The sequence below is a fragment of the Silene latifolia genome, chromosome 2, assembly GCF_048544455.1.
Source record: "Silene latifolia isolate original U9 population chromosome 2, ASM4854445v1, whole genome shotgun sequence".
In the NCBI taxonomy this organism is placed as follows: Eukaryota; Viridiplantae; Streptophyta; class Magnoliopsida; order Caryophyllales; family Caryophyllaceae; genus Silene; species Silene latifolia.
In genome coordinates, this window is record NC_133527.1 from 131,145,906 (window position 1) to 131,163,222 (window position 17,317).

Sequence of the window (17,317 nt, forward strand, 5' to 3'; positions counted from 1 at the left end):
GTTATAAGGAGAACTATCTATGCTTCTGAGGATTACCCTCAAGCTCGTAATATCGCACCTTAACCTTTAAGGTCCAGACATGGGATTCTGATCCCACATTTACCAACCATTTCGTGCTCAGGCCACATCAAGCCGGAGACCCCATTCCGCACCACATTACAAGCCGCAACCCACCGGCCTAAACACCACAAAATACAAACTTCAGATTTTTATCTGTCAAACAACCCTTTTATTACCAAGCTTCACATTCCAAAATGCCGGAGCCATTTCCACCTTGACCCAAATTCAGAGTCTTAAAAAAACATTGCTTTCTTAGGGTCCACTTTTTAGTGTGCTCACACAACAAGAAACATTTTCACCAGCTATGCCTCTTTGATTCATGATCAAGAGGGATTTCTCTCCAATCAACTTTCGAGTCACCAAACGGAATTCACCGTCGTGACCCTCAACTCCATATTTTTAGTTGTCAAACAAACCTATTATTACCAAGCTCCACATTCCCTAATGTCGAAGCCATTTTCACCCTGACCCAGATACGGAGTCCTCGAATACTTTGCTACCGAGAACGGGACATACCCAATCTACCCTTAGGGTCCACTTTTTAGTGTGCTCACATGATCAGGAAAATTTTTACAAATTAGACCTCTTCGATTCATGATCGAGGGGAATTCACTCAAATCAATTTTTCGAGTCACCAAACGGAATTTACCGTCGTGACCCTCACACTTTAAGGTCCTAACAACTCGCTTAGGCACACATTCAGAACTACGATCTGGTTTGATTTCACTTCTCGTGAATACGTAGGCAGTCCTTCAAGGACACAACCATACACCTCAAAATCACTTTAAGGTCCTAAAAGTTAACTTAGGCACACACATTAAGAACTACGATCTGGTTTGATTTCACAAACACGCGAATACGTAGGCAGTCCTATTACTAGGACACTCCCACACCCCCACAAACATTCAATTTTCACATCTTCAATTTGCAATCCATTGCACACACATTCAGAACTACGATCTGGTTTGATTTCGCAAACACGCGAATACGTAGGCAGTCCTATTACAAGGGCACAACCGTATACTCCTTTCAAAATGATTCCAATTTTCAATCCTCAATAACCAGCTCAGAACTACGATCTGGTTTGATTTCGCAAACACGCGAATACGTAGGCAGTCCCCCAATAAGGACACAACCGCACACCCATTTCAATCTCAATCATCACCATCAATCCTCAAAATCAGCCTACCCAGCTGCAAAAATTAATCCTATACCTCTTTACTGGGGGCTTCTTCCTTAAGACGTCGCCCATTCCTCCTTTTGCCAAATTCCCACCTTATCACTCTGGGGGGCTTCTCTTTCGAGACACCACCCATCCTTTATCCCCATACATCTTTTGAGTCCCAACTACAGTCCAAAATAAAACTGCCCATAGCCTAGTGCTCGGTTCGGACGACGACAAGGTCTTGGTTCCGCTCTCCGAATCATAAAAACTCGAGAAGGGATCTCAAAACAAGCAAACGGAGACAAAGATGTCTGGAGAAGATAATCAATTCTTGTTCCCCAGCCGAGCGAACCTTCTACTCCAGGGATTTGATACGTGTTGTCACCCTTTCTTGGCTAGGAGTTGCACTTACATGTGCAAAGTCTGTCAGAGTCACCCCCGTGTCGTGTCAACACTAAGTCTACATCACGTTCACGAGCGCCTGTTTGACAGTCTGGCAGTATGCGTCCGTGTGAGTCAATGTCGCAACGATCATGTGCCTCCAATCTATCAAATCACGGATCTACTAGCATCAAGACTCAATTTTAAGCTTCACAACAATCAAAATTTCTATCTCCCCTCGCGTGAGATATTACATGCTAGTTGCTTATGTGCTAATTGCTCACATGCTTATGTGCTTATATGTTTGCATGCTATGTGCTTTCTATGCGAATGCGGATTTGTCTGGTCACTAACCATGCAGGTAATCATGAGAAGACAAACTCACTCCAACTGAGTACGGGGTTTTTCCCAACAAACACCGACCGTCAAGTCGAAGGGCTTTAACCCCATCGATTACATGGCATACGCTATCTCCCAACGAGCAGCAACTCATATACCCGGCGAGCTCTGAGAAGTTTCTAACTCCCCAGCGAGTGCCGATATTCAAACGATAGTCCCACAGGTCTTTCGAAGATCCTCACAACATCATTCATGATCCCGATACAGCGCTCTCCCTAAATGATTTTCCAGAGAGCCTTGCTCAAATGATTTATCCCCACGGAGTTCATTTAGGACCCCATCAAGTTGGAGTTCGTTGCTCCCTAGCCGAATCTATCAACGTCAACCTGGTTGGAAGTCATTACCAGACAATATCTCGAAATAAGCCCGATATTTTAGGCTATTTTCCACAGTCGATCATTCGACCATAGATGGATGGCGAGCCTTACAACGCATATGGCTGGCGAGCCTTTGTCCGCAAACAAGACACAACTCAAGGACGTATCCCGAAGATGCCTCGGGTACGACTCCTTATCACATTTGGCGCGCCTTTGCATGCACACAAGATACGACTCAAGGACATATCCCGAAGATGCCTCAGGTATGGCTCTTTCCTATGGCTGGCGAGCCTCAAAATGCACCGCCTTCAACACCGGCTGGCGAGACTTTGTGCGCAAAAGATTCAAGGACGTATCCCGAAGATGCCTCAGGTATGACTCCTTCTTATGGTTGGAGAGCCTTTATACGTAGTCTAATGGACTTTAAACGACCCGAATCGAAAGTCGACAGACTCTAAACTGTTCTCGACGACAGGTCCTTGGCTCGTACCCTCGAGTCGCCTGGGCGTCGCCCTTCTCGACGGCAGGTCCTTGGCTCAAACCCTTTTAAGTCACCTCGACATTACAATGGTCTTCAGGTTGTAATCTTCGATTGACCTGGAGATCATACTTTGACTTTCGCGCTGTCCAAGCCCCAGTCAAAGTGGGGGCTCTGTAGATACCCAGTATCTGCGCCTTCCAAAAACCACCCGATGATGATCGGACTATAACGTGTTTTTGATATGCATGCGTGGATTGGCTATACATGAGACGGTTTAATGCACTACTCGGATATGAAAAATGATTTCAAAAGTTTTCTAACTTCATTTGCATTAAAATAACACTATTTAGAGTTAAAACCGTCTTCGGACCCAAAACCGACTCAGAAACCTTCAACTCGAGTCAACCTGAGTCAACCCGAGTCAACCCAAATCTCGAATGTAAAAAATGATGCCATTAATGCCTTTATCATGTCATTTCCATTAAAATGACCCTAATTAGAGTCCAAACCGACACTGGGCCAAAAACTGACTCAGAAACCCGCAACTCGAGTCAACTTGAGTCAACCCGAGTCAACCCAAATCTCGAATGTCGAAAATAATGCCATGAATGTCTTCATCATGTCATTTCCATTAAAATGACCCTAATTATAGTCAAAACCGATACCGAGCCAAAAACCGACTCGAAATTCAAATCCCGACTCACACGGGTCAAACCCGAGTCAAAGACACAAAATACCTACCCCAAATATCACCCAAGAGGAAGCTTACATGGCTAAGCAACCATCAAAGACCACAAATCACAACCAACAAAACATTGGTTAGAACAAATGCAAAATCTAAATTTGCGAAAGGGACAGTACACCCCATTGCATCACGAGGTAGCTCGCGCCTAAAGCAGGTGTCTCCTTAGCCACCAAGCAAAATAGACCGACCTACCATACCACATTTCTCTATAAATACCAACCATCACACACTACAATATTTATGCGAGAGTCCGCCCCCTCCTTCTCCCTTAAACTTCTAGACCCGACTTCCTAAGTCATAAAATCGACAAGTGTTTACGACCTACCGATCATAAATACAAGCCTTACACATATTGTTTGGTACCGTCGCCGTGCATTCGACCGACCCATTCAACCAACTCAACATTAATCAACATGTTTTAATTAACATATTTTCAACATATTTTCAAAACCAAATCCTTTTTTAAGGCACTCTTTTTAAACTTCTTTGATTGCGAGTAGTCACAACGAGAAAACCGTCTCTAAAGTCGTCCACCACGCAAACATCAAAATACGTAAGTTTGAGGGTGTAAATATCTCACTTTAATTCATGTCTTTACTGTTTTGATGAGTTTATAAGCATGAACAATGCATAACACGATTCAAATTTAGGTTAGACGAGCCAAAACCGAGTTTTGGCCTGAGACAGAAGCTCTTTGCTATGCAAAGTGGCTCGCGCCTCTTGTGGGTCTCGGGCCAGACTCATCTGTGTTTGTTCTCGTCTTTCCTCTTTATTTATTTCTTATTTGCAATCGGGTTTTACCATTTTAAATGTTTCAATCTTTTTTAGGACAAACTTTTTTAACCATAAATCATAATCACCCTTGGTTCTTAATACCATGACAGTTTAATCCGTGACTCGGTGATATTAATTGGTTAATTATATTTTAAAGGAAATCCTTTTATTTTATTTACCATTTTAATTCATTTTTACGATAAACATGTATTGGTTACTTACATTTTAATGGGTATTTTAACACCCTTTTCTTTTATTTACCATTTTTCTCATTTGTTTATATTTGCAAATATATTAGTCATAATTCATAATCATCCATGGTTCTTTATACCATGTCGGTTTAATCCGAGTACGATGATTAACTTGACTAATTACAAAGAAATGAACTTAACATGATTAGTTCAAATCAAGCATTTTACATTTTTATTTGTAAACTATACTTTTCAAACTTGCAAATCCGACAACGAATATTACTAATATTATAGTAATTATTCTGAGTCATGCAAATCATACTTGCAAATCATTTATTCATAAATACGGTTTTAAACAACCATTTTAACAACCAGGAGGCATCTCTTGGTTCGCCCCATGGCTCGCGCCCCAAGAGGCCCCCCTGCTTTCATATTTCAAAACCTGGGCAGAGCCCCTTACCTCGCCAATAGGCTCGCGCCTTAACAGGGCTGCCTGGCACTGTTCTGCCTCATTTTTAGCACTTGTCTAGGACGATCCTAATTACGGTTAATCCGAATACATGACGGATCAGATTGACAAGCTTACGTTTTTACACTTTGTCATTTGACACCCTTTTTCAATAAATGGATCGTGTTAAGCATCATAACCCGAATTTGGTAAATGTATGTTTAATTTCCGTTTTCATATGTAAATCAATCTAAATCCAACTTGACATCTTATGCTTGATATTTAGGATTAACAAACCGACTTAGAAAGCTCACATGTTAGGTTAACACTTTTGGATGTGCATTCACGCATTTACACCGTTTTATAAACTTTTACACTTAAACAACCACGATCGATCAGTAGAAGCCGCTAACGCGGGCGGGATTGGGTGCCCGATTAAAGGGCTTCCCAATATGTACCCTCACCCCTTACTCAGAACCTTTGGATAGTGGATGGCCTTATCCAGGGCGTACGAGAGTCATTTTAGGCATAGAATGCTAAAAGGGGGACGAGTCCTTATCTTTTGTACCTATGTCAAACACTGCTTTGTGCTTCGCTTGACCGAGGTATAAAGTGGATTTCGAACGGGTTCCAGGCATCCCACAAATGCTTGGTGGCGACTCCGAACATCTCTAATCGTTTCGAGACCTTTGCCGAGACGAAACCGACTGATCTAAAGCGATCCGGTCGAAAGCATTTTTACGCCGCCGAGCGTGGCTTTCTAGACCGCTGCATGTCCACAGATTGACTCGGCGTGCAGGTGGCCCGTCACCGCAGATCGGTAGTTTGCCCAAATCCACAGGCCGGCCTGTGGCCCATGTCCACAGCGGTGGTTAAGATTGGCTAAACCCATGGTCATGGGTGATTTATGGTGGTGAAAAAGGGTGGTGGTGGTCGTGAATAGTGCTATAAACGTGAGTTGTATAAGTTGTATCGGTCTCGTATGTAGGTTGTTGTTGCGGGTTAGGGCAAGCGTTTAGGAGGGGCTCGTGAGGAGGTTGGTCGTGTTGGTCTGGGCTGGTGGTGCCGTGGAAGGTGGTTGAGTGTGGCGGTGGCTAGGTGGTGGTTGGATGGTGGTTAAGAGTCGGGATTTTGGGGTTGTTGTGGGTGTTGTCGTGGGTGTGGGGGTGTGTTGGTATGGATTTTTTTTGAAAAAATTGTTTTACACGTGACCTTGATATTATTATTATATTGTAGGAGTTGTTAGACGGGTTTGGTTGATGGTCGAGTTTGGTTTTATTTTGAGACGGGTTTATAAATATTAATTCACGTAATAATATTATTTATAATGATTAATGAATAATTAGTTATATAAATAGTAAATTATTTTATAATTAGTCTTACTATTTTATATAATTAGATTGTTAGTAATTGTATACGATTATTATATTTGTTAGGTGACGGTTACGTTAAAGGAATTATTTAAATCGGACTTAAGCTGCGTTAATTGGATTTGCTTGCCAGGTAGGGATAAATCCTACTCAACTCTTATTTATTAATGTTCGGTAAGGTGGATGATTATAATGAAGTGAAATTGTTCATATGTTGATAAGTGGAATTGATCATATGTTGATAAGTGAATTGTTCACATGTTGATATTATTGTATTGTTGGAAGGGAGAATTATATTACATTATGTTGGTTCTAGTTAATAATTGTGATGAGGTGATTTAGTTGTTATCGATGATTGTGAATGTGGAAATTGTGATAAGCTGTGCTACGGTCAGATGTACGTTGTTGAGGGAGTTTGTACTCTGGGTGAATAGTAATATGTACGTTGTGAGGGATGGGTACTATTACATGATGGCGGTACGTTGTTAAGGGTGGGATACCAAAGTAATGTGAGCACGTTGTTAAGGGAGGCGTGCTAAGTCACGAGAAGGAGCACGTTGTTAAGGGAGTAGTGCAATGTGAATGGAATTTGAATTGCCTTTCGTATGTTCTTATTGTTAGTATTTATTCCTACTCAACCTCGTGGTTGACTGTGTGTTCGTGAACACCTGTGATGAACCATAATGGGGAGCAGATTTGACAGGTAGTAAAGATTAGCTTACTTGGGAGCTATGGGATGCGTGGGGACTTGGCCAGTCTACCTAGAAGTCTAGACCACGTAGATTATTAGATCACTTTATTTATTTCCGCTGCGAGTTGTACTTTAATTTATATTAAGTTTTTGTTGGTTAATTTGCAATAAACATGTAATCGCTCAAGTTTTATTTAAAGTACTTTGGTTTGTTGTACTTTTTTATTCACTACCTCGGGAAACCGAGATGGTAACGCTCGTATTTACTTGGGATGTCTAGCTAAAGGCTCCTGAATAAATGAGGGTGTTACAAAGTGGTATCAGTGCAAAACGATCCTCAGGCCTAACCAATGAATTTAATAATGAATATAGGATGTGTCTAATAAAATGAACCCGAGTAGAAACTGTTAGGAGCCCTTTTGGCTTAGGATGAGAAGGTACCCTCACTCCGAACCCCGACCCTTCTAGTTTTGAACCGGTTACCTTGAGATATAATGAAGAGTGGGGTAATTTAATATGAATATTGTTTATTTCTTAGGAGTAATTGTTGCCTTGGATGTAAATTATTTTTTTTGTTGATGACCGAGGTTACAGGACATAACCTTGATTTTAAGGAGAGTGGAATGGATGAAATAAGTATTTGACGTTGAATTCTTTTGATCATGAGCATGAAAGTAATTGTCAAATTGGTATTGATTATGTGATTGGATGATTATAGTAGTATCATGTCTAGCAATATGCGGTTATGTGAATCCCGAAACCATGTAATTTACAATATTGTGCAATGAATAAAATTGTGATAGGGATGTTATAGAATAGATGCCTAGTCATGTGTGTGAAGTATGATGACTAAGTTGTGTTTATACAAGTATAGGAGGGATTTAATGAGGGCTTGTGATCTAGTAAAAAGGAATGTAGAAGCTGAACCTTATTTATCAGATTTTACCCCTATTTGATTTAGTTGCCGTTTGACCTCTGTTTATCGTCTAAGGTTGAAATTTTTATGAGTGATAACCCAATGAGTTAACTTTCTAATGTCATTGGGCTCATTTTTAAACGTTTTACGGTTTGGAAGAAATAAATATTTTGGTGGACAGTGGTCAAAATGTTCCTATACAGTTATGTTTTTGACAAACAATTTTGTAAAATTTCTCATTTAATTCTACTTAATATTTTTGCTTAATTCCAACTCCTATGTTAAAAGATTCAAATATGTTTTCAAATTGATAAGCCACGTTGCAAGATAAATTTATGACAATTAATAGTGATTTTTATAAGTTGACCCAAGTTTTTGACAAATTGCTGATCAGTTTCTGTTTCGACCCACTGAAATGTAAAAATCTTTATAAAATGATTATTCGAGATTTGGGCTTTATCCTGTTTCTCATGTTTTGAAAACTCTTTATATTTTCTGGAAAGTATAAAAACTCAACGTAGAATGTAACAGTTATTTAATGGTGATTTTTGAAAGTTACAGCTTGACTTTGATTTCCGAAAACGCTAGTTCTACCAAAAGTTTAATATAAATATTTTTATCAATTCTTAACCTATGATAGTTGGGATGTGGGAGTGATGATAGGAGGACCTAAAGAGGGGTAAGAAAGGATAGAATTGACCACACCTTGTTTTATAGGTATAGAATATTTAAAAATGTTAAGCCGTCTTTCCTCGGGTAGAAACTTATGTTGTCTTGTTTTACTTTTATAAAACCATGCCTCCAAAGAGATATACACCTACACCCTCTACTATGTCCCAAGAGGATATTGACCGTTTGATATCTATGAATGAGGATTTGACTGCGGCACTGAAGGCTAAGGGATCAGTTCAGGATCCAGCAAAGATGAGTGCTAGTATTGCAAGGCACAACCCGACGAAATATGACGGATTAGGAGAACCATCTTTACTTGGGGATTGTCATAGAGAGTTTGAAAACCTTTTTGAGTTGCTAGGATGTCCTACGGAGTTGCAAGTAGATCAAGCTGCTTACTATTTGAGGAGAAAAGCTGGTTTGTGGTGGAAGCGTAGTAAGGAGGTCATAGGGGAAGCTTGGAGGGAGAGTGATGGATCTTTTCTTACTAGCTTGGAGGGGTTTCAAGGAGACTATGAGGGTTGTATTTGTACCAGAGCATATTAGGAGTAAAATGAGGGCTGAATTTGATTCTTTCAAGATGACTGATGAAATGACGGTGGAGAGCTATCACAATAGATTTATGGAATTGGCAGAATATGTGTCTGATTTGAACTTCAGTGATGAGATACTAGCATTAAGGTTTGAACAGGGGTTGACAACAACTATTAAGAAGAGGCTTGCAGCTAGTCAGCCAAGTAGCATGGATGATGTTTATCAAAGAGCTGGGCATGCGGAGAGGATTGCTGATATGTTGCAAGAGGAGAGGAAGGTGAAGGGGGAAAAGAGGAAGATTGAGACACCAAGTGAGGGAGCTGGGGGTAGCAAGAAGGAAAACAGTACTCAACCTAAACAATTCTCAGTTGGAGGATCTAGTTATGGGGGTGGAGTGAGCTTGGGTGGTGGTAATTGGGGTCAACACTCTAGTGCAATATTTGGGTAGAGATGTTACAATTGCAACAGGTTGGGTCACCGAGCTTTTGAGTGTATAAGTGCACCCATCAACAACAATAAAGGGGCTACTAAAGGGAACTATCGAACTCCAGCACTAAGTATTGGGAGCAATAGGTATCCGGGACAATGAAGTACCCAGAGGAGCTACAACAATAGGCAAGGAAATGGGGGTAATCAGAGTTATGGTGGAAAGACATTTGGAACAGATAGTACAGTGCAAGGGAATGGGGAGAAGGGTAACTAGTTTTATTGAGAGGATTAGAGTCTCATCATTTATATAAATATTTCAGTTGTTAGTAGTTTAATAAAGTAATAGTAGTTCCGAAACTTCGGGATGAAGTTTATTTTTAGGGGGGTAGAATGTGACACCTCATATTTTAAGTTTATTTTGTGATACATTTTCATGTTTTGAGTTAGTTTTGTGATACATTTTTATAAGTATGATATAGTTTGATAATGATTAAGTAAGTTAATTATGTTGCAATGATCATAAGTTGGAATGAGGCTCAGTTGTGTGGATGTTTATAAATGTTGTTGTAGTAGTTATGGGCGAACTTTGGGACGAAGTTCATTTTAAGGGGGAAAGACTGTAATATCCCGTAATTTAATAAGTATTTATAAGAATAATTTATGTAATTTGAATAATTAATTAAATGACATTTATATTATTAATTGCAAATATGTCGGTAACTAATAATAAAATAATGGACGAGTCAGGAAGACGTGTTGGACCGAGTATTTAAAGAATAGTAATAATAACAACAATAACAACAACAACAACAACAACAACAACAACAACAACAACAACAACAACAACAACAACAACAACAACAACAACAACAACAACAACAACAACAACAACAACAACAACAACAACAACAACAACAACAACAACAACAACAACAACAACAACAACAACAACAACAACAACAACAACAACAACAACAACAACAACAACAACAACAACAACAACAACAACAACAACAACAAGAACAACAACAATAACAACAACAATAACAACAACAATAACAATAACAACAACAATAACAATAACAATAACAACAACAATAACAACAACAATAACAACAACAACAACAATAACAACAACAATAACAACAACAATAACAACAACAATAACAATAACAATAACAATAACAATAACAATAACAATAACAATAACAATAACAATAACAATAACAATAACAATAACAATAACAATAACAATAACAATAACAATAACAATAACAATAACAATAACAATAACAATAACAATAACAATAACAATAACAATAACAATAACAATAACAATAACAATAATAATAATAATAATAATAATAATAATAATAATAATAATAATAATAATAATAATAATAATAAGGTGGACTGTGGGGCTTTAATTGAAACTCATGTTAAGCACACAGCCATCAAGGATGTTAGTAGTAAGTTTTCTCATTACCAGCTAGTTCATAATAATGATATGCATTACAATGGTCGTATATGGATCTTTTGGAACCCTGTTGCTATAACTCTCACAGTTCTCCATAGGTCTGCTCAACATATGCATTGTTCCTTACTTCATATTGCTTCTCAAAAGCATATTGAGGTTACTTTTGTGTATGCTTTTAATGCAAGACATGATCGACGGGAGCTTTGGACAAATCTTCAATCCATTTCATCTCAGATGTCAGTGCCTTGGTTATGTTTTGGAGATTTCAATGTTGTCTTAAATATGGATGAAAGGTTGGGCTCTACCCATGTTCAGTTAGCTGACATTGCTGAGTTTAGCCAGTGTTTAGACACTTGTAGTTTGGTGGACCACCCTGCCACTGGTTGCCATTATACATGGAATAATAAACAGGGTGATGGTCTCAGCAGGTGGGTAAAGCTGGACAGAATTTTGGCTTCTCCTCAATGGTTTGCTAGTCTCCATTATACTGCAACTTTTATGAATGCAGGAGTCTCTGATCACTCTCCTTGCCTGGTCAATGTTGATGGTATGGCTTCTCCTTGCAGATCTACCTTTAAATATCTGAACTGCTGGGCTCTCTCCCCTCAGTTCCAGGATACTGTGCACATGGGTTGGAATTCTTATTACTATGGTGGGCATATTGTCTCTTTGTTCCAGAAACTTAAGAGGCTTAAGAGTGGTTTAAGGAAGCTTCACACTTCTTCCTTTACCAATCTTACTGACAAAGTGGCAACTTGTAAATCTGCTCTTAAGCATTGTCAGGACAAGCTCAGATGTTCTCCCTTGGATTCTAATGTTCTTAGGGAGGAGAAGGTCTTGGTGCAGGAGTATCTTCAGGTTAAGAAAGCTGAGATGCAAGTCCTTTATCAAAGGGCAAAGGTCCAGCATCTCCAACTTGGGGATCTCAGTACTCAATACTTCTATTCTAAGATCTCTGCCATAAATGTTAGAAATAATATTGGTAGCATCCTTGATGAAGCTGGTAGATAATGCACTGGCTCTCATGAGGTTGCTCAGGGGTTTCTTGCATCTATAAATCTTTGCTGGGCACTTCAACTTCAGTTTTGCCTTTGCCATCCCATTTATTTCTTCATGATACAGTGCCTGCAGAATGCTGTTGTTCCCTTGTATAACCTGTGAGAGTGCCAGAGATTCTGGATGCATTAAAATCAATTGACAGAAACAAGAGCCCAGGTATTGATGGTTATTCTTCTGGATTCTTTCTGGATGCCTGGAATATGGTGGGCCAGGATTTAAAAATGCTGTTTTAGAATTCTTTTATACATGTTCCATGCCTAAGGTGGCTAATTCCACTCTGCTTGTCCTTATTCCCAAGATGGAGACCCCCCTCATTGTCAAAGATTTCAGGCCTATTGCCTGTTGTACTACCTTTTACAAGGTTATAAGTAAAATACTTGCCAATAGACTTAAGCAGGTCCTGAACTCCATTGTTGGCCCTGAACAGGCTGCACTTGTGGCTGACAGAGATATTTTTGATAATACTATGCTAGCCCATGAGCTTGTTTCTAAATATGGTCGTGCCTATCTCACCCCTAGATGTCTATTAAAGGTAGACATCAGGAAAGCTTTTGACTCTGTAAATTGGACCTTTCTTAAGGATTGTATGCTTATCTTAAATTTCCTTCTGCATTTGTGGACTGGATAATGGCCTATATTACCTCCCCTCACTACTCCTTGCTGATCAATGGTGAGGTTCAAGGATTTTTTCCTGGGAAATGTGGTCTCAGGCAAGGGGATCCTTTGTCCCCTTACCTATTTGTCCTCTGTATGGAGGTGTTGTCAAGGCTCCTAAGAACACTTCCTAAGGTGGAAAACTTCTCATATCACCCAAAGTGTGTTCAGCTAAACCTTACTCACCTTATTTTTGCTGATGACTTACTTGTCTTCACTAGAGGTGATCTACCATCTGTCAAAGCTGTTGCTGATTGCCTTAACCTATTCAGTACTCTCTCTGGACTGACTGCAAACCCTGCTAAGACTGACCTTTATTTTGGAGGTGTTGCACCTGATATCAAAACTCTTATCTTGGCTACTACTGGCTTCAGTGAGGGTGAGTTTCCCTTCATATATTTGGGTTTGCCCTTGTTCAATGCACGGATCACTCAAGTTATGTATCAAGACTATCAACCCCTGCTTGATAAACTCAAAGATAAAATTATGCATTGAAACCTTGAGTGATGCAGGGAAAAGTTTACTTGTTAATTCTGTAATTTTTGGATTAAACAATTTTTGGGGAGCAAGTGTCTTGCTTCCTAAGGTGGTAGTCAAGAAGATCAACAAGATTTGTAAGGATTTTATGCGGGGTATTTCTGATGGAGCTAGAAGGCATGTTTTCCTCAAATGGCAATTACTATGCTCCCCTAAACTAGAGGGGGGGGGGGGGGGGATAGGTATTAAAGAAGTACTAAGTTGGAAATGTGCGCAAATGGTCAAATGGGTCTGGAAACTGCATAATAAACCTCACTCTATCTGGACTAGATGGATTCAGGCTTATGTTCTTAAAGGACATAGTATTTGGTCAGCCAAACAAACTATTTCTAACTCTTGGTATTGGAACAATGTGGTTAAGATGAAGGATATTCTTCTTGGAATAGCTGGCTCTCCCTCTCTAGCCCTGCAGCTGCTTGAGAGGTGTAATTCTCATATGAGGTATGATTATAATGTTGTCTATAATTTGGTAAGACTCAGGCGTGCACCTGTCACTTGGCATTCAATTGTCCATGGCAAAGGTTGTCACCCTAAATATTCATTTACCGGTCTGATGGTCATGACTGATAGCCTCCCTACTGTGGCTAAACTGATTACCCGTGGATTGCATCTGGTTAATCGTTATGTGCTCTGTGAATGCTGTATGGAAGACTTGCATAATTTATTCTTCAACTGTCCCTACTCCAGGCAAGTCTGGGCTGATGTTGTTTAATGGGTTCAACTCCCTCTGTGCTTCTCTCTGGACACTATTATTCAAGAATTCACCTCTGCTTTCAGATCTAGCAAACAAAAGGCAAGCTTGATGGCTTCCTTTCATTTTATATGGAAGGAACGGAATTCTAGAATTTTTAAGGGGACTAAGTCCTCAACTGTTTCTCTTTGTATTGTTATTAAGCAAGCTATAACATTGCGCTTGTGTGGTTCATTGACTTAAGTTTTTTAGTAGGTTATTTTCTCTTTTAGGGGGCCTTCCTGGTCTCCTTTGTAGGAAAGAGTGGCAAGGATCTTGTACGTCATGTTTATCTTTATGAAATATAGATCCAAAACTTTTATGTAAAATAATAATAATAATAATAATAATAATAATAATAATAATAATAATAATAATAATAATAATAATAATAATAATAATAATAATAATAATAATAATAATAATAATAATAATAATAATAAGGGTAAATTGATAACTTATACCTCGTATAATGTCATTTTTCAAATATTATCCCTAAGATAACTTTTTTCCAAAACTTATACCTAACTTCCCAAATTCTTCCAAACTTAATACCAAGTTGCATTTCCGGCAAAAAAAATGATGAAGGGACCGTTTTGCCCTTAATTTTTAACCCATCTTATACTCATTAGTCATTCCCCCATAATTCAAAACCAACAACAATTTATCGACCACTTTACCTCATAAACATTCACGAACACCACCTTACCGACGACCTCCCTGCTACCCCGTCACAAGCGTCCTCTCTCTGCCTCTCGCCACCAATCCAAAATTGATCCCCATTGCGGTTTTGCGTCCCATCCTCATTAAGCCGTCTCCGACAGCCACCGAGCAATACCAAACTCCCCTGTGCCTCCGCCTATGAACTCAGCCAATTGATTACCATGGTGAAACGTAGCCACCAGAATATATGCACCCTCAGCAACGACCTTCTTCCATCGCCATTAATCTAGTCGCGGCTTGTGGTAGTTGGTTTGTGTGAATGGTGGGTCAGATCTGGAGGTATAGGGCGTGGTTGTGGTGGTTTTGGTTTTTAGAAATGCTTGAGGTGGTGGTGATGAGTGGTATTGGTGATGGTGTTGAAGGATGTTGGTTGTGGTGCTAGGTAGTAATAGTGCGTGTTGGGCGATAATGTTGGTGGTGTTAGATGGACATGGTAGGTATTGGACAACGGTGGTGGTGTATGTAAGCGGTTGTTTTAGATGGTAGTGGGTTGTAGTATTGCTGGGCGGTGGTGGCAGCGGTGGAGGGTGGTAATGGCATTGGGCGATGGTGGTGGTGTTCGGGGGTGATGATGGGGTGTTGAAGGTTGAAATTAAAAATTATTAGGTGAAGTTGATTAGGGGCAAATTTGGCAAACAACAACATAATTTATCAGTCAAATTTGATTTTAGCCGGAATCCGGTCATTTTTCTTGCCGGAGATGAAATTTGGTATTAAGTAAGAAGGAAAATAGGAAGTTAAGTATAAGTTTTGAAAAAAAATTATCTTAGGTATAAAATTTAAAAATTGGTGTTATATTAGGTATAAGTTATCAATTTACCCTAATAATAATAATAATAATAATAATAATAATAATAATAATAATAAAATAATAATAATAATAATATTGTCATGAATGGGTGATTTTAATATTGTCAGGAATGCACACTAAAAGATCAGTAACACCCCTCCTGATCTAAATGACATTACTAATTTTAACTTGTGCCTTGAGAGTTGTGGCCTAGATGATTTATCTGGCACTGGTAGTGAATTTACTTGGTATAATAAGCAGGAATGTTGTACTAGAGTCTATTCTAAGCTGGATAGGGTTTTAACTAATGCTGACTGGTTATTATCTTATACTCAGACTACTGCTAGTTTTTTACCCCCTAATATTTCTGATCACTGTCCTGCTCTTTTGCATTTTACTGATGATCCTATCCCTGGAAAGCAGTTCAAATTCCTTAACTGCTGGATTGATCATCCAGATTACTTGGACATTGTAGAGGGTGCTTGGGCTTGCAGAGTTAAGGGTAACTCTATGCATAGACTTATGGGGAAGCTAAAGAAAGTTAGGTTGGCTCTCCGTGACCTCCACTCTGCTAGCTTCTCTAATATTGAACATAGACTGGATGTCAAGAGAGAGGAGCTTAACTGCTATTTTCAGGAGCTCCAGCAGGAACCTTTGTCTGAGTCTCTGATTAACAAAGAGCAGGCTTTCTCTCAGGAATTATGGAAATTGAAGGAAGTAGAAGCAAAAATCCTTATTCAAAGAGTTAAACTGCATGACCTTAAGCATAATGATACCTGCTCTTCTTTTTTCTTTGCTAATATTAAGGGAAGGCAACAAAGTCAGTATGTTAGTGAGATTCAGGATGTCCAGGGGGTCACTCACTATGGACTTCAGAATGTGGGGGATGCTTTTGTGGATAATTATCAGCAACTACTGGGGACTGTTGTTCCTGTTCAGGAAATTGACCCCATTATTATGAACAATGGCCCTTGCCTTGCTGCTGATGATTGTGCTTTACTTACTGGCCCCATCACTAGGTCTGATATCAAGAGTGCTCTATTTTCCATCCACTCTAACAAGAGCCCTGGCTTAAATGGCTTCTCTGCTGGATTTTTTAAGTCTGCTTTGGGTATTGTTGAGGAGGATTATTGTATTGCAGTGGAAGACTTCTTGAAAACCTGCTTCTTACCTAACCAAGCAAATGTTACTCTTGTTTCTTTGATACCTAAGAAGAAATATGTACAAAGTGTAAGATTTCAGGCCAATCTCTTGTTGCTCTATTATATACAAGACCATTAGTAAGATCTTGACTGGCAGATTACAGTCAGTCATGTCCAAACTAGTAGGCATGGAGCAAGCTGCCTTCATACCTAGGAGGAGTCTTCATGAGAATACTATGCTTACACAGAGCTTGATTAAGAGGTATACTAGGAAAAATCTTACTCGTAGGTGTATGCTCAAGGTTGACATTAGCAAAGCTTTTGATTCCTTGCAGTGGGAGTTTTTGAAGAATATGCTTCTTGGTTTTGGTTTCCCTATGCTCTTCACTAAATGGATCCTTGGTTGTATCACTGGGGCTTGGTATTCCTTAAAAATTAATGGATCTAATTATGGCTTCTTCAAAGGCAAGAGTGGGGTTAGGCAGGGTGACCCTCTTTCCCCCCTTCTCTTTGTTCTTAGTATGAAGGTTTTGTCTAGAGCTCTTAGAGTTATGTGCCATGATAAGCAGGTCTCTTACCATCCAAAATGTGCTAAAATGAAGCTTACTCACCTTATTTTTGCGGATGACTTG

General features: G+C 39.3%; 1 protein-coding gene across 1 annotated transcript; it reads left to right on the top strand.

Moving 5' to 3' along the window:
* The first annotated feature begins 9,082 nt into the window (after nt 1–9,082).
* LOC141641320 (uncharacterized) lies at nt 9,083–12,737 on the top strand. Its single transcript, XM_074449989.1, has 3 exons — nt 9,083–9,554; nt 11,025–12,053; nt 12,322–12,737. The coding sequence occupies exons 1-3, from the start codon at nt 9,083–9,085 to the stop codon at nt 12,735–12,737; spliced, it is 1,917 nt and encodes a 638-aa protein (XP_074306090.1).
* The last annotated feature ends 4,580 nt before the right edge of the window (nt 12,738–17,317 follow it).